Source organism: Lithobates pipiens, unplaced genomic scaffold (genome assembly GCF_037356315.1).
Source record: "Lithobates pipiens isolate NorthernLeopardFrog02 unplaced genomic scaffold, aLitPip1_a1.2 Scaffold_37, whole genome shotgun sequence".
Taxonomy (NCBI): domain Eukaryota; kingdom Metazoa; phylum Chordata; class Amphibia; order Anura; family Ranidae; genus Lithobates; species Lithobates pipiens.
The window spans coordinates 1,083,148-1,103,342 of NW_027507825.1; the positions used below are offsets into that span (position 1 = coordinate 1,083,148).

Here is a 20,195-nt window from a genome sequence, read left to right on the forward strand (position 1 = left end):
TATGTATGGATAAGAAATTAATACGTATAGCTATCTATGGATATGCATGGATAAGTATCAATCCGTATGAAGTTTAGCTGGAGGAATGGACGAGCGCAGAACCTGTTACTCGCTCTCTCTCTCCTTTTTTTTTTTTCTATATTCCGTCTTTGCTCTACAACTGAGTCATTCGCCTGCTCTTGGCTCTGGGGTATAGATGGGTTGTGCAGTGTGGCGGCGGCGGCGGCGGCACTCCTGAGTTGAGCGGCACAGCGTTGCTCTCTGCTGATGCGGATGTGATTGTGTTCGCAGCTCTACAGAAAAAAAAAAAAAAGGAAAGAATCATCGGGGATCGTCAGTAGGGCTGGAGCGATGCATAAATGTGCGGAGTGAAGCTTCTCGCCATCATTCATATGATCCTCCTCTCTGCTTTCTTCTAGGCCTCCGTCACCGACATGGAGAAAATCAGGTAAGTGCCATTTTATTTCCATTTTCTGACCCAGCCGAGCGTTCCCTGGGAGTCCCCGGAGAGGGGGCTGATTATTCCAGGGGGGGGAGTCCCTGGGAGGGGGCTGATTATCTGGGGGGGAGTCCCCGGGAGGGGGCTGATTATCTGGGGGGGGAGTCCCCGGGAGGGAGCCGATTATCGGGGGGGGGGGGGGGGGGATTCATGGCCAGGACAATAGGCAGCCAAGTGTCCAACTCAATTCATTTCCTGCAATTTCAGGAGGAATGTTTTTTTTCATTGTGATAATCAGAGCACCAATCTGCAAAGTGGTTGCCACGGGATACGGCGAGCGGTTGAGCCTTCTCATTGGTTGCCGTGGGTGACGGCTCTTTGCAGATTCGCTCTCTGCTTTATTGAATGGGTTCAGTGCAGCCGATGTTTGAGGTTGGCTGCGTCCAATGGCGTGCTTTGCTTTGTGTGGCGTGTTTTCTGTACATGTGTGGCTTGGTGTTTGTGCCGGGTTGTCATCATAGCGTTGCCCGTGGAGACGCCAGCTCGCTTGTGCTGCTAATCATCTCACATGGTTGTCTCGGTATAAATCCGCCTCCTCGCGGTGCAGGGCGCAGGGGCCGGTGACCCCGGGAGTCCTCACAATGCAGTTCACAGCGGTATGCAAAGTGCGCAACCCCATGGCGACCAATCACGTTTCAGATCAGTTGGCTGAATGGTGGCCGGTTGCTAGGGGTTTCTGCACTTTGTCGCTGCTCTTGGTTACGTTGTTCCCGGTACGTTGGCGGTGCTCTTGGCATTACTTTACTGAATAAGGAAGCAATTGTGTCCAATGCCGAGGCGGGTCACAGCGAAGGAACAAAACAGAAATAGTTTCTCCTTATCGGACTGCCGTCATTGCTGAGTAACCAGCTGTGTAAAATCAGAGGAATTGTATTCTGTAGGAAAAACTCCCAAAGCGGAGTGTAGCCAGGAACAATGGGCACTGCGGGACGCCCCCTGAATTTATTGGGGTGTTCTAATAAATGTTATAATGGGCTTTAGATAATTATTGAGCTGCTGCAGGTCTGACCCCTTCTTGGTGAGTGATAGCCTGGAAACCTTCCTCTCATCTCAGGCTCAGTATCTTCAATTCTTCTGATGTCTTATCAATCACTTAAAGCGGAACTCCGGACACTGGAGTTCAGGGATACAGCCTGGTCCAGGACACACCTCTAGATTTTGATTGGACAGCTGGGGAGCAGCACACCACATCGCAGGAAGCACCTTGTGTTTGATGTACAGTGTAGAAGAACCTGATTGGCTGCTACTGCTGCCCCTCCCTCTCCCAGTCTGAGTGCTGCTGTGATGAGGATTGTAAGGAAGGAGGATTGTATCAAGAGAGGTTCAGGTGCTTAGACAATCTACTGCTCAATCTACGGCCCTCCAGCTGTTGTGGAACTACAAGTCCCATCATTCCTCTACCTTTGGGAGTGGTGCTTGTAACTGTCAGCTTTGCAATGCCTCATGGGACTTGTAGTTCCCCAAGAGCTGGCGGGCCGCAGGTTGAGCCCCCATGTCGGTGACTCTGTATTATCTTTCCAAATGTCTTTATATTTGACTATTTAAGAAACAAATGTTCCCATTGTAACCAAACAAAGTGCCCACCCAATGACAGCCGGGGGGGGGGGGGAGGGGGGCAAGGAAGGAATTTCCCACCAGGACCAGGGCAAATAATGTTCTAACCGCCCCCCTTATATAAAATCCCCCCCAGGATTTCAGAGTCATCACCGAACTGTCACTCTCCAGTATAAGAAAGAAAAAATCCAGGAACTGTCTGTGACCTCATAGATATAAAGACGAGGCCACGCCGGAACGGGTGAGCACCACGGACTGTCCCATCGAATTCTACTCCTTCGTTTTCCCAGGACACTCAGTGACCAAAGAATAAGGTCAGGGCACCCCTTTATCCCTGAGTCCAACTGTCACATGGCGCACCTTCAACGGAGACCTACCTCATCCCCAACATGTCCCCTTCAACGGAGACCTACATCATCCCCAACATGTCCCCTTCGACACAGACCTACATCATCCCCAACATGTCCCCTTCAACACAGACCTACCTCATCCCCAACATGTCCCCTTCAACACAGACCTACATCATCCCCAACATGTCCCCTTCAACACAGACCTACATCATCCCCAACATGTCCCCTTCAACACAGACCTACATCATCCCCAACATGTCCCCTTCAACACAGACCTACCTCATACCCAACATGTCCCCTTCAACACAGACCTACATCATCCCCAACATGTCCCCTTCAACGGAGACCTACCTCATCCCCAACATGTCCCCTTCGACACAGACCTACATCATCCCCAACATGTCCCCTTCAACACAGACCTACATCATCCCCAACATGTCCCCTTCAACGGAGACCTACCTCATCCCCAACATGTCCCCTTCGACACAGACCTACATCATCCCCAACATGTCCCCTTCAACACAGACCTACATCATCCCCAACATGTCCCCTTCAACGGAGACCTACATCATCCCCAACATGTCCCCTTCAACACAGACCTACCTCATCCACAACATGGCCCCTTCAACACAGACCTACCTCATCCCCAACATGTCCCCTTCAACACAGACCTACATCATCCCCAACATGTCCCCTTCAATGGAGACCTACCTCACCCCCAACATGTCCCCTTCAACGGAGACCTACCTCATCCCCAACATGTCCCCTTCAACACAGACCTACCTCATCCCCAACATGTCCCCTTCAACACAGACCTACATCATCCCCAACATGTCCCCTTCAATGGAGACCTACCTCACCCCCAACATGTCCCCTTCAACGGAGACCTACCTCATCCCCAACATGTCCCCTTCAACACAGACCTACCTCATCCCCAACATGTCCCCTTCAACACAGACCTACATCATCCCCAACATGTCCCCTTCAATGGAGACCTACCTCACCCCCAACATGTCCCCTTCAACGGAGACCTACCTCATCCCCAACATGTCCCCTTCAACACAGACCTACCTCATCCCCAACATGTCCCCTTCGACACAGACCTACCTCATCCCCAACATGTCCCCTTCGACACAGACCTACATCATCCCCAACATGTCCCCTTCAACACAGACCTACATCATCCCCAACATGTCCCCTTCAACACAGACCTACCTCATCCCCAACATGTCCCCTTCGACACAGACCTACATCATCCCCAACATGTCCCCTTCAACACAGACCTACATCATCCCCAACATGTCCCCTTCAACACAGACCTACATCATCCCCAACATGACCCCTTCAACACAGACCTACATCATCCCCAACATGTCCCCTTCAACACAGACCTACATCATCCCCAACATGGCCCCTTCAATACAGACCTACATCATCCCCAACATGGCCCCTTCAACACAGACCTACCTCATCCCCAACATGTCCCCTTCAACGGAGACCTACATCATCCCCAACATGTCCCCTTCAACGGAGACCTACATCATCCCCAACATGTCCCCTTCAACGGAGACCTACATCATCCCCAACATGTCCCCTTCAACACAGACCTACCTCATCCCCAACATGTCCCCTTCGACACAGACCTACCTCATCCCCAACATGTCCCCTTCGACACAGACCTACATCATCCCCAACATGTCCCCTTCAACACAGACCTACATCATCCCCAACATGTCCCCTTCAACACAGACCTACCTCATCCCCAACATGTCCCCTTCGACACAGACCTACATCATCCCCAACATGTCCCCTTCAACACAGACCTACATCATCCCCAACATGTCCCCTTCAACAAAGACCTACATCATCCCCAACATGACCCCTTCAACACAGACCTACATCATCCCCAACATGTCCCCTTCAACACAGACCTACATCATCCCCAACATGGCCCCTTCAATACAGACCTACATCATCCCCAACATGGCCCCTTCAACACAGACCTACCTCATCCCCAACATGTCCCCTTCAACGGAGACCTACATCATCCCCAACATGTCCCCTTCAACGGAGACCTACATCATCCCCAACATGTCCCCTTCAACGGAGACCTACATCATCCCCAACATGTCCCCTTCAACAGAGACCTACATCATCCCCAACATGTCCCCTTCAACGGAGACCTACATCATCCCCAACATGTCCCCTTCAACACAGACCTACATCATCCCCAACATGGCCCCTTCAACACAGACCTACATCATCCCCAACATGTCCCCTTCAACACAGACCTACATCATCCCCAACATGTCCCCTTCAACACAGACCTACATCATCCCCAACATGTCCCCTTCAATGGAGACCTACCTCACCCCCAACATGTCCCCTTCAACGGAGACCTACCTCATCCCCAACATGTCCCCTTCAACACAGACCTACCTCATCCCCAACATGTCCCCTTCGACACAGACCTACCTCATCCCCAACATGTCCCCTTCGACACAGACCTACATCATCCCCAACATGTCCCCTTCAACACAGACCTACATCATCCCCAACATGTCCCCTTCAACACAGACCTACCTCATCCCCAACATGTCCCCTTCGACACAGACCTACATCATCCCCAACATGTCCCCTTCAACACAGACCTACATCATCCCCAACATGTCCCCTTCAACACAGACCTACATCATCCCCAACATGACCCCTTCAACACAGACCTACATCATCCCCAACATGTCCCCTTCAACACAGACCTACATCATCCCCAACATGGCCCCTTCAATACAGACCTACATCATCCCCAACATGGCCCCTTCAACACAGACCTACCTCATCCCCAACATGTCCCCTTCAACGGAGACCTACATCATCCCCAACATGTCCCCTTCAACGGAGACCTACATCATCCCCAACATGTCCCCTTCAACGGAGACCTACATCATCCCCAACATGTCCCCTTCAACAGAGACCTACATCATCCCCAACATGTCCCCTTCAACGGAGACCTACATCATCCCCAACATGTCCCCTTCAACACAGACCTACATCATCCCCAACATGGCCCCTTCAACACAGACCTACATCATCCCCAACATGTCCCCTTCAACACAGACCTACATCATCCCCAACATGTCCCCTTCGACACAGACCTACATCATCCCCAACATGTCCCCTTCAACACAGACCTACATCATCCCCAACATGTCCCCTTCAACACAGACCTACATCATCCCCAACATGTCCCCTTCAACACAGACCTACCTCATCCCCAACATGTCCCCTTCAACACAGACCTACCTCATCCCCAACATGTCCCCTTCAACGGAGACCTACATCATCCCCAACATGTCCCCTTCAACGGAGACCTACATCATCCCCAACATGTCCCCTTCAACGGAGACCTACATCATCCCCAACATGTCCCCTTCAACAGAGACCTACATCATCCCCAACATGTCCCCTTCAACGGAGACCTACATCATCCCCAACATGTCCCCTTCAACACAGACCTACATCATCCCCAACATGGCCCCTTCAACACAGACCTACATCATCCCCAACATGTCCCCTTCAACACAGATCTACATCATCCCCAACATGTCCCCTTCGACACAGACCTACATCATCCCCAACATGGCCCCTTCAACACAGACCTACATCATCCCCAACATGACCCCTTCAACACAGACCTACATCATCCCCAACATGTTCCCTTCAACACAGACCTACATCATCCCCAACATGTCCCCTTCAACACAGACCTACATCATCCCCAACATGTCCTCTTCAACACAGACCTACATCATCCCCAACATGTCCCCTTCAACGGAGACCTACATCATCCCCAACATGTCCCCTTCGACACAGACCTACATCATCCCCAACATGTCCCCTTCGACACAGACCTACCTCATCCCCAACATGTCCCCTTCAATGGAGACCTACCTCATCCCCAACATGTCCCCTTCAACGAAGACCTACATCATCCCCAACATGGCCCCTTCAACACAGACCTACCTCATCCCCAACATGTCCCCTTCAACACAGACCTACCTCATCCCCAACATGTCCCCTTCGACACAGACCTACATCATCCCCAACATGGCCCCTTCAACACAGACCTACATCATCCCCAACATGGCCCCTTCAACACAGACCTACCTCATCCCCAACATGTCCCCTTCAACACAGACCTACCTCATCCCCAGCATGTCCCCTTCAACGGAGACCTACAATATCCCCAACATGTCCCCTTCGACACAGACCTACATCATCCCCAACATGGCCCCTTCAACACAGACCTACCTCATCCCCAACATGTCCCCTTCAACACAGACCTACATCATCCCCAACATGTCCCCTTCAACACAGACCTACCTCATCCCCAACATGTCCCCTTCAACACAGACCTACCTCATCCACAACATGTCCCCTTCAACGGAGACCTACATCATCCCCAACATGTCCCCTTCAACGGAGACCTACATCATCCCCAACATGTCCCCTTCAACACAGACCTACATCATCCCCAACATGTCCCCTTCAACGGAGACCTACATCATCCCCAACATGTCCCCTTCAACACAGACCTACCTCATCCCCAACATGTCCCCTTCAACACAGACCTACATCATCCCCAACATGTCCCCTTCAACACAGACCTACCTCATCCCCAGCATGTCCCCTTCAACGGAGACCTAACTCATCCCCAACATGTTCCCTTCAACACAGACCTACCTCATCCCCAACATGTCCCCTTCAACGGAGACCTACCTCATCCCCAACATGTTCCCTTCAACGGAGACCTACCTCATCCCCAACATGTCCCCTTCGACACAGACCTACATCATCCCCAACATGTCCCCTTCAACACAGACCTACGTCATCCCCAACATGTCCCCTTCAACACAGACCTACATCATCCCCAACATGTCCCCTTCAACACAGACCTACCTCATCCCCAACATGTCCCCTTCAACACAGACCTACCTCATCCCCAACATGTCCCCTTCAACACAGACCTACCTCATCCCCAACATGACCCCTTCAACACAGACCTACATCATCCCCAACATGGCCCCTTCAACACAGACCTACATCATCCCCAACATGTCCCCTTCAACAGAGACCTACATCATCTCCAGCATGTCCCCTTCAACAGAGACCTACATCATCCCCAACATGTCCCCTTCAACACAGACCTACATTATCCCCAACATGTCCCCTTCAACACAGACCTACATCATCCCCAACATGACCCCTTCAACACAGACCTACATCATCCCCAACATGATCCCTTCAACACAGACCTACATCATCCCCAACATGGCCCCTTCAACAGAGACCTACATCATCCCCAACATGTCCCCTTCAACACAGACCTACATCATCCCCAACATGTCCCCTTCAACACAGACCTACATCATCCCCAACATGATCCCTTCAACACAGACCTACATCATCCCCAACATGTCCCCTTTAACACAGACCTACATCATCCCCAACATGGCCCCTTCAACACAGACCTACATCATCCCCAACATGTCCCCTTCAACACAGACCTACATCATCCCCAACATGTCCCCTTCAACACAGACCTACATCATCCCCAACATGGCCCCTTCAACACAGACCTACATCATCCACAACATGTCCCCTTCAACACAGACCTACCTCATCCCCAACATGGCCCCTTCAACACAGACCTACATCATCCCCAACATGACCCCTTCAACGGAGACCTACATCATCCCCCACATGTCCCCTTCAATGGAGACCTACATCATCCCCAACATGGCCCCTTCAACACAGATCTACATCATCCCCAACATGTCCCACTCAACGGAGACCTACATCATCCCCAACATGACCCCTTCAACACAGACCTACGTCATCCCCAACATGGCCCCTTCAACACAGATCTACATCATCCCCAACATGACCCCTTCAACACAGACCTACATCATCCCCAACATGTCCCCTTCAACATAGACATACATTATCTCCAACATGACCCCTTCAACGGAGACCTACATCATCCCCAACATGTCCCCTTCAACACGGACCTACATCATCCCCAACATGATCCCTTCAACACGGACCTACATCATCCCCAACATGGCCCCTTCAACACAGACCTACATCATCCCCAGCATGTCCCCTTCAACGGAGACCTACATCATCCACAACATGTCCCCTTCAACGGAGACCTATATCATCCCCAGCAAGTCCCCTTCAACACAGACCTACATCATCCCCAACATGTCCCCTTCAACACAGACCTACATAACCAGCATGGCCTCTTCAACACAGACCTACCTCATCCCCAACATGACCCCTTCAACACAGACCTACATCATCCCCAATATGGCCCCTTCAACGGAGACCTACATCATCCCCAACATGTCCCCTTCAACACAGACCTACATCCTCCCCAACATGTCCCCTTCAACACAGACCTACATCATCCCCAATATGTCCCCTTCAACGGAGACCTACATCATCCCCAGCATGTCCCCTTCAACACAGACCTACATCATCCCCAACATGTCCCCTTCAACACAGACCTACATCATCCCCAACACGTCCCCTTCAACACAGACCTACATGATTCCCAACATGACCCCTTCAACACAGACCTACATCATCCCCAATATGTCCCCTTCAACGGAGACCTACATCATCCCCAGCATGTCCCCTTCAACACAGACCTACATCATCCCCAACATGGCCCCTTCAACACAGACCTACATCATCCCCAACATGGCCCCTTCAACACAGAGCTACATGATCCCAAACATGACCCCTTCAACACAGATCTACATCATCCCCAACATGTCCCATTCAACGGAGACCTACATCATCCCCAACATGGCCCCTTCAACACAGACCTACATCATCCCCAACATGATCCTTTCAACGGAGACCTACCTCATCCCCAACATGACCCCTTCAACACAGATCTACATCATCCCCAAGATGTCCCCTTCAACGGAGACCTACATCATCCCCAACATGTCCCCTTCAACGGAGACCTACATCATCCCCAACATGTCTCCTTCAACACAGACCTACATCATCCCCAACATGGCCCCTTCACCGGAGACCTACATCATCCCCAACATGTCCCCTTCAACACAGACCTACATCATCCCCAACATCTCCCCTTCAACGGAGACCTACATCATCCCCAACATGTCCCCTTCAATGGAGACCTACATCATCCCCAACATGTCCCCTTCAACACAGACCTACATCATCCCCAACATGTCCCCTTCAACAGAGACCTACATCATCCCCAACATGTCCCCTTCAACACAGACCTACATCATCCCCAACATGGCCCCTTCAACACAGACCTACATCATCCACAACATGGCCCCTTCAACACAGACCTACCTCATCCCCAACATGTCCCCTTCAACACAGACCTACATCATCCCCAACATGGCCCCTTCAACACAGACCTACATCATCCACAACATGGCCCCTTCAACACAGACCTGCATCATCCCCAACATGTCCCTTTCAACGGAGACCTACATCATCCCCAACATGGCCCCTTCAACACAGACCTACCTCATCCCCAACATGACCCCTTCAACACAGACCTACATCATCCCCAACATGGCCCCTTCAACACAGACCTACACCATCCCCAACATGGACCCTTCAACAGAGACCTACATCATCCCCAGCATGTCCCCTTCAACAGAGACCTACATCATCCCCAGCATGTCCCCTTCAACACAGACCTACATCATCCCCAACATGTCCCCTTCAACACAGACCTACATCATCCCCAACATGACCCCTTCAACACAGACCTACATCATCCCCAACATGATCCCTTCAACACAGACCTACATCATCCCAAACATGGCCCCTTCAACACAGACCTACATCATCCCCAACATGTCCCCTTCAACATAGACATACATGATCTCCAACATGGCCCCTTCAACACAGACCTACATCATCCACAACATAGCCCCTTCAACACAGACCTACATCATCCCCAACATGGCCCCTTCAACACAGACCTACATCATCCCCAACATGTCCCCTTCAACACAGACCTACATCATCTCCAACATGGCCCCTTCAACACAGACCTACATCATCCCCAACATGTCCCCTTCAACACAGACCTACCTCATCCCCAACATGGCCCCTTCAACACAGACCTACATCATCTCCAACATGGCCCCTTCAACACAGACCTACATCATCCCCAACTAAGCCCCTTCAACACAGACCTACATCATCCCCAACATGATCCCTTCAACACAGACCTACATCATCCCCAACATGTCCCCTTCAACACAGACCTACATCATCCCCAACATGATCCCTTCAACACAGACCTACATCATCCCAAACATGGCCCCTTCAACACAGACCTACATCATCCCCAACATGTCCCCTTCAACATAGACATACATGATCTCCAACATGGCCCCTTCAACACAGACCTACATCATCCCCAACATGACCCCTTCAACACAGACCTACATCATCCCCAACATGACCCCTTCAACACAGACCTACGTCATCCCCAACATGGCCCCTTCAACACAGACCTACATCATCCCCAACATGGCCCCTTCACCGGAGATCTACATCATCCCCAACATGTCCCCTTCAGCACAGACCTACATCATCCCCAACATGACCCCTTTAACACTGACCTACATCATCCCCAACATGATCCCTTCAACAAGGACCTACATCATCCCCAACATGGCCCCTTCAACACAGACCTACATCATCCCCAGCATGTCCCCTTCAACGGAGACCTACATCATCCCCAACATGTCCCCTTCAGCACAGACCTACATCATCCCCAACATGTCCCCTTCAACACAGACCTACCTCATCCCCAACATGGCCCCTTCAACACAGACCTACATCATCCCCAACATGGCCCCTTCACCGGAGATCTACATCATCCCCAACATGTCCCCTTCAGCACAGACCTACATCATCCCCAACATGGCCCCTTCAACACAGACCTACATCATCCCCAACATGGCCCCTTCACCGGAGATCTACATCATCCCCAACATGTCCCCTTCAGCACAGACCTACATCATCCCCAACATGGACCCTTCAACACAGACCTACATCATCCCCAACATGACCCCTTCAGCACAGACCTACATCATCCCCAACATGACCCCTTCAGCACAGACCTACATCATCCCCAACATGACCCCTTCAGCACAGACCTACATCATCCCCAACATGGCCTCCTTCAACACAGACCTACATCATCCCCAACATGTCCCACTCAACGGAGACCTACATCATCCCCAACATGACCCCTTCAACACAGACCTACCTCATCCCCAACATGACCCCTTCAACACAGACCTACATCATCCCCAGCATGTCCCCTTCAATGGAGACCTACATCATCCCCAACATGTCCCCTTCAATGGAGACCTACATCATCCCCAACATGGCCCCTTCAACACAGACCTACCTCATCCCCAACATGACCCCTTCAACACAGACCTACATCATCCCCAGCATGTCCCCTTCAATGGAGACCTACATCATCCCCAACATGTCCCCTTCAATGGAGACCTACATCATCCCCAACATGGCCCCTTCAACACAGACCTACGTCATCGCCAACATGGCCCCTTCAACACAGACCTACATCATCCCCAACATGACCCCTTCAGCACTGACCTACATCATCCCCAACATGATCCCTTCAACACAGACCTACATCATCCCCAACATGGCCCCTTCAACACAGACCTACATCATCCCCAACATGTCCCCTTCAACACAGACCTACATCATCCCCAACATGTCCCCTTCAGCACAGACCTACATCATCCCCAACATGACCCCTTCAACACAGACCTACATCATCCCCAACATGTCCCCTTCAATGGAGACCTACATGATCCCCAACATGTCCCCTTCAACACAGACCTACATCATCCCCAACATGTCCCTTCAACATAGACCTAAATGATCCCCATGACTCCTTCAACACAGACCTACATCATCCCCAACATGTCCTATTCAACACAGACCTACATCATCCACAACATGTCCCCTTCAACACAGACCTACATCATCCCCAACATGTCCCCTTCAACACAGACCTACATCATCCCCAACATGTCCCCTTCAATGGAGACCTACATCATCCCCAACATGTCCTCTTCAACACAGACCTACATCATCCCCAACATGTCCCCTTCAACACAGACCTACATCATCCCCAACATGACCCCTTCAGCACAGACCTACATCATCCCCAACATGACCCCTTCAGCACAGACCTACATCATCCCCAACATGGCCCCTTCAACACAGACCTACATCATCCCCAACATGTCCCACTCAACGGAGACCTACATCATCCCCAACATGACCCCTTCAACACAGACCTACCTCATCCCCAACATGACCCCTTCAACACAGACCTACATCATCCCCAGCATGTCCCCTTCAATGGAGACCTACATCATCCCCAACATGTCCCCTTCAATGGAGACCTACATCATCCCCAACATGGCCCCTTCAACACAGACCTACGTCATCCCCAACATGGCCCATTCAACACAGACCTACATCATCCCCAACATGTCCCCTTCAACACAGACCTACATCATCCCCAACATGTCCCCTTCAGCACAGACCTACATCATCCCCAACATGATCCCTTCAACACAGACCTACATCATCCCCAACATGGCCCCTTCAACACAGACCTACATCATCCCCAACATGGCCCCTTCAACACAGACCTACATCATCCCCAGCATGTCCCCTTCAACAGAGACCTACCTCATCCCCAACATGTCCCCTTCAACACAGACCTACATCATCCTGAACATGTCCCCTTCAGCACAGACCTACATCATCCCCAACATGTCCCCTTCAACACAGACCTACATCATCCCCAACATGACCCCTTCATCACAGACCTACATCATCCCCAACATGTCCCCTTCAACACAGACCTACATCATCCCCAACATGTCCCCTTCAACACAGACCTACATCATCCCCAACATGTCCCTTCAACACAGACCTACATCATCCCCAACATGGCCCCTTCAACACAGACCTAAATGATCCCCATGACTCCTTCAACACAGACCTACATCATCCCCAACATGTCCTATTCAACACAGACCTACATCATCCACAACATGTCCCCTTCAACACAGACCTACATCATCCCCAACATGTCCCCTTCAACACAGCCCTACATCATCCCCAACATGTCCCCTTCAACACAGACCTACATCATCCCCAACATGTCCCCTTCAATGGAGACCTACATCATCCCCAACATGTCCTCTTCAACACAGACCTACATCATCCCCAACATGTCCCCTTCAACACAGACCTACATCATCCCCAACATGTCCCCTTCAACACAGCCCTACATCATCCCCAACATGTCCCCTTCAACACAGACCTACATCATCCCCAACATGTCCCCTTCAATGGAGACCTACATCATCCCCAACATGTCCTCTTCAACGGAGACCTACATGATCCCCATGACTCCTTCAACAGAGACCTACATCATCCCCAACATGTCCTCTTCAACACAGACCTACATCATCCACAACATGTCCCCTTCAACGGAGACCTACATCATCCCCAACATGTCCTCTTCAACACAGACCTACATCATCCACAACATGTCCCCTTCAACACAGACCTACATCATCCCCAACATGTCCCCTTCAACGGAGACCTACATGATCCCCATGACTCCTTCAACAGAGACCTACATCATCCCCAACATGTCCCCTTCAACACAGACCTACATCATCCCCAACATGTCCCCTTCAACACAGACCTACATCATCCCCAACATGATCCCTTCAACATAGACATACATGATCTCCAACATGGCCCCTTCAACACAGACCTACATCATCCCCAACATGGCCCCTTCAACACAGACATACATCATCCACAACATGGCCCCTTCAACACAGACCTACATCATCCCCAACATGTCCCCTTCAACATAGACCTACATCATCCCCAACATGTCCCCTTCAACATAGACATACATTATCTCCAACATGTCCCCTTCAATGGAGACCTACATCATCCCCAACATGGCCCCTTCAACACAGACCTACATCATCCCCAACATGTCCCCTTCAATGGAGACCTACATGACACTACTTCAGTATCTGAGCACACAATCTGAATAACCGGGAGGAGCCGGTATGGGAGAAAAGTCACATCTATTTATATTTTATTATAAACTCTTTGGGCTTTAGCAGTAGACTAGAGGCAAAATGGGCAAGAGTCAATAATTAGGTAATGAGCAATGATTGGGTAATATTTGGGTAATATTTGGGTAAGTACTGTAAGTTGTATTTATTTAATAAGTGGGTAATAATTAGGTTAGAGGGCTGTGATTAGGAAGTCTGAAGCATAAGAATAGAAGAAAGATTGGGCTTGATGCCGCCGGCTCCATCTTGGGGTGTCTCGGTTGTTTGGGAACCTCTTTGCTGGTATCTGGTCCATGTACAGCCTGCACATTGGGCACATTGGTGGGTGAGGCTCTTCTACATCAGTTTCTTATGTCTCATTGCGGACTGACGCATCTTCCGTTATTGGGCCGCCATGTATAGAAGGTCCAAAGGATTTGTAGAAACTCAACTTTTTTCACTTTCATGAGATGAGTTGAAAGCCCAACCAAACGTTCGGTATAAATCAAATAACTACATTCCAGGTCATCCTTCCATCCATCCGTTCTTCCATCCATCCTTCCATCAGTCCATCCATCCTTCCATTTGTCCATCCTTCCATCCATCCTTCCATTCGTCCATCTATCCTTCCTTCCATCCATCCGTCCTTCCATCCATCCTTTCACCCATCCATCCTTCCTTCCATCCTTCCACCCATCCATCCATTCTTCCATCCACCCATCCATCCATCCTTCCATCCATCCTTCCTTCCATCCTTCCACCCATCCATCCATCCTTCCATCCTTCCACCCATCCATCCTTCCTTCCATCCATCCATCCTTCCATCCTTCCACCCATCCATCCTTCCATCTGTCCTTCCATCCATCCATTCTTCCATCCATCCACCCATCCTTCCATCCGCCCTTCCATCCTTCCTTCCATCCATCCTTCCATCCATCCGTCCTTCCATCCATCCTTCCTGCCATCCACCCTTCCATCCATCCATCCTTCCTTCCTTCCATCCATCCATCCTTCCATCCATCCGTCCTTCCATCCATCCGTCCTTCCATCCATCCTTCCATCCATCCTTCCATCCATCCTTCCTTCCATCCATCCATCCATTCCAGGTCCATCAGAACAAAAGGTGTGCAAAGTCTTACCATTCATATTTCTTTAGAAAGAAGCCACAGCCTGAGGAGGAATTCCGGCCCCCTGCCAGCATGCTGCAGAGTGGGACCCTGGCTGTTTGCGGGGAAGCAGTGGTCTCTCTGCAGCGGTCTGGTATGCCCCCTGCTAAGTCAGAATATAGCTCTCTAATCAGCTGAACTCCTGCTCCCTGCTGATTGGAGGACTGTAGCTTTAGGCATGTCAGACCTCTGCAGAGAGACCCCTGCATACAGACAAGTGACCACGGCTACATCTCTGCAGCTTGCTGGCAGTGGACAGGCTTTTCTGCTTTCTAGTGAATGGCTTTTGTTTTGATGCTCCTGGAATGAATTTGGTGGATTTATACTGAAGGTTCAGTTGTACTTTGGAGCAGTTCTGTGGTTTTCTTTGCCTCCCTCCCCTCCCCCATTCCCAGCAGTACATCCCTGCCTTCCCTTCCCCCATCGCTGTGCTCAGTGCTGAGAGATAAAGGAAACTTCCAGTACTTCCAGGTACAGAGGAGCATGTGACCTGCTCCATGTGACAGTGCTGGCCCAATCACAGCTGTCACACACGGAGCCCTGTGGGCTGCCAGTCATGTGACTTGCAATCTATACGGGATTCTGCTGTGTTCAGTATGACATCATCCAGGAAGGGGGTGGAGCTTACAGCACACCTATCAGAAGCTTTATTGTAATGCTGCTGTCTGGACAAATAGAGAAAATTGTCTTCTAGCCAGGAACAGGCTGATGGTTGCCAAATATCCGCGGAATATATAAATGAACCTGTATATGTACCGGTGTTCAGCCACAACCCGGCACCCCTGCCAGGCAGCACAGCCAGGTCCTCCACTGTCACTGCAGCAGCACAGCTCATGTAAGAAACCCCCATCACCAGACTAGCATGTGGGCACAGCGGGATTGTCCTTCCCTCCGCCAGTCTGCTTGGTTCAGGAGAGCCGGAAGAGCCGGATGTTAGAATGTATCTAAAGCCAACGTTTTCTTATTTTGGAGAGACTAAGGAAGAATAAAACCCATCGGATGTCTTTTTATTGATCTGGGTCCCATTGGGGAGATTTCTCCTCACTTCCTGTGCTAGAGATAAACAGGAAGTGAGAGGAAATGTTCCCAGTGTCCGTAAAGGCTCAGTCCGCCTTTCATACCATGTTACATGTTAAAGACATATTTAGGGTGTAAGAGGGGCACCAAGATGCACCCGACGGGACCCCCTCATCCCCTCATACAGGATTGCAGAGTCCCCCCCCCCCGGTCACTATTCACAATTTACATTGCTCCACCCACAAAGCTGCATCATCTATTATCTGTGAATGAATAAACTACAAATCCCATCCCCCCCACCCCTTCCCAATTGTAGTAGTAGTAGTAGTAGTAGTTCTCAGTGGAAGGCTTCACACTCATCGCCCCATTGACGGTTCCTCCTGTGATCTCTGTGAGGAGTGACACAGACACAATACTCAGCATGTTCCTCACATGAGAAGATACAGTATATCTAACACTTAGTCCTCCTTTTTTTTTGGATAAACTCTGTTTATTAGCGGCTTTTATATTCCAGATTTCAGCTTTGCTTCGATCCGGCCCTATCTTCCTGTCTCCCCTCCCCCCACTATGGGTTCCATGTTGTATAAAGTTGTATAAAGCTGGGTGAAGGCTTTTCATGGACTTGTCTGGAGGAAATATCTCCCTGGCATTCCTCAGGCCTCACCTCCTCCATAAAAAGTGATAAAAAATTCAGAGCGTTCTTCAATAATAGATGACGAGAACCTTCCGGATCAGAGACTTCGTTCCATCATAGACTTTGCCAACTTAATGGGCGTCTTTCCAGCTCCTGATCATACTGTGAGAGCTGGCAGACGCGGGGACCCCCATTCCACATTGGGGGCCACGCTGCGGGGACCCACCATTCCCCTCTAGTCCTGTTCTGGTGACAACTCATTTGGATTCTCCATCTCTTTCAGTCCCGTGACATTAGGACAATAAAGGGTAAATCTCCCTATCGGGGGCCACACAATATAAACCTGGTATGAAGAGTCTAATGAGAGCACCAGACCAAGGAGCCAAAACAAGAAGACATGAAATGGCCGATGTGATTTGGGGGCTCACAGACCTCCCCTCCTCCAGGGCTCTATGAAGTTAGGAGGCCTCGGAATGGCCCAGAAATAATGATTTGGTGGATGCAGAGTGATGAGTGGCAGGAGCCGTGTAGCAGCGGCATGCATTTTGGGCATTAGAACATTGCTGGAACATTTCATAGCACTTCTGTGTTTTAATTACACCGGCGCCTTCTGGGACCCTGTAGAATCATAGCACCCCCCTCCCTGCTGTCACACATCATGTCTGGGTGATAATTAGGTCAGAAAGGAGAGAAATGATGGTGAGATGAGATAAATGCCGGGACTCAACACAGGACCTTCATAAAACCAGCCGAGGGTGACAACTGACCAATGTCTGACCAAAACCGGCCAAGGGTGACAACTGACCAATGTCTGACCAAAACCGGCGAGGGTGACAACTGACCAATGTCTGACCAAAACCGGCGAGGGTGACAACTGACCAATGTCTGACCAAAACCGGCCAAGTGTGACAACTGACCAATGTCTGACCAAAACCGGCCAAGGGTGACAACTGACCAATGTCTGACCAAAACCGGCCGAGGGTGACAACTGACCAATGTCTGACCAAAACCGGCGAGGGTGACAACTGACCAATGTTTGACCAAAACCGGCCAAGTGTGACAACTGACCAATGTCTGACCAAAACCGGCCAAGTGTGACAACTGACCAATGTCTGACCAAAACCGGCCAAGTGTGACAACTGACCAATGTCTGACCAAAACCGGCCAAGGGTGACAACTGACCAATGTCTGACCAAAACCGGCCAAGGGTGACAACTGACCAATGTCTGACCAAAACCGGCCAAGGGTGACAACTGACCAATGTCTGACCAAAACCGGCCAAGGGTGACAACTGACCAATGTCTGACCAAAACCGGCCAAGGGTGACAACTGACCAATGTCTGATCAAACTGGCCGAGGGTGACAACTGACCAATGTCTGACCAAAACCGGCCAAGGGTGACAACTGACCAATGTCTGACCAAAATCGGCGAGGGTGACAACTGACCAATGTCTGACCAAACTGGCTGAGGGTGACAACTGACCAATGTCTGAGCTGCCTTTACAAGGTTCAGAAATGTGCTTCCATAACCCCTACATCTTACAACACTTATCTTAGGTCTCTGCCTTTCTCCAGCCATGTGAGGTCTGAGCTTCCCAAATCCATGGTGTCCCCATCAGTGCCATGTAGGTTTCTATTCCTCTTCCTGCCATCTCCCTGATTTTCCCATCAGGAAGGCACTGATGATGTAACTCCATACAACCGTAAGTTACATTATCTTCACTCCCGGCATCTAGATAAAGACAGGTGTTACAGTACTCATAGGATCCCTGCCGGTCTTCCAGGACTCCTAACAGGATCCCTAATGGGACTTCCAGGATTCTCACAGGGTCCCTAATAGATCCTCCAGGATTCCTCGTAGGATCCCTAATGGGTCTTCCAGGATTCCTCGTAGGATCCCTAATGGGTCTTCCAGGATTCCTAGTAGGATCCCTAATGGGTCTTCCAGGATTCCTCGTAGGATCCCTAATGGGTCTTCCAGGATTCCTCACAGGATCCCTAATAGGTCCTCCAGGATTCCTCACAAGATCCCTAATGCATCTTCCAGGATTCCTGTTGGGTCTTCAGGATTCTTTGCAGGACCCCTGCTGGGTTTTCCAAGATTCCTAAGACCTCCTCTACCTGCAGGACTTCCAGAGTTCCCAGTAATGACACTGGCCATGTTCTCTGATCAAAAAGGTATTTCAAGTAAAACTAAAAACTTACAAGAAAAAAATTGTTAGCAGGCTTTATATTGTAGGAGAGACTGGAAATGGAGCGAGTGCAAAGAAGGGCAACAAAGCTAATAAAGGGTCTGGAGGATATTAGTTACACGCTATGTATGGTGGTATGTAGTCAGGTTATGTATGATGCCTAGATAGACCTACTCCCTCTCCTTCCATGACCTCTGCATTAACCTGACTACCCACTCGCCTGCCTTCTGTATCAACCCGCGGCACAGTGGTGTAGTGGGCGGCACAGTGGTGTAGTGGTTAGCACTCTCACCTAGCAGTAAAGGTTGCTGGTTCGAATCCCAACCACGACACTACCTGCCTGGAGTTTTCATGTTCTCCCTGTGCCTGTGTGGGTTTCCTCCGGGTACTCCGGTTTCCTCCCACACTCCAAAGACATGCAGGAAGGTTAATTGGCTTCTGTCCAAAAATTGGCCCTAGTATATGAATGGGGACCTTGGATTGTGGCTCCTTGAGGGTAGGGACTGATGTGAGTGCAATGTACAGGGATGGGGACAATTGTAGACACTCACTCAGGTTGAAC

At 50.5% G+C, this 20,195-nt stretch overlaps 1 protein-coding gene across 3 annotated transcripts in view; it reads left to right on the plus strand.

Annotated features, from left to right (window-relative positions):
* Positions 1 to 281: 281 nt before the first annotated feature.
* BEGAIN (brain enriched guanylate kinase associated) overlaps positions 282 to 20,195 on the plus strand; it is a 140,316-nt gene continuing 120,402 nt past the window's right edge. For all 3 annotated transcript variants that reach the window (XM_077466649.1, XM_077466651.1, XM_077466650.1), the window contains exon 1: positions 282 to 448. In XM_077466649.1, coding sequence (XP_077322775.1) covers positions 435 to 448 — 14 coding nt within the window. In that variant the 5' untranslated portion in view covers positions 282 to 434. The remainder of the gene's footprint in view (positions 449 to 20,195) is intronic.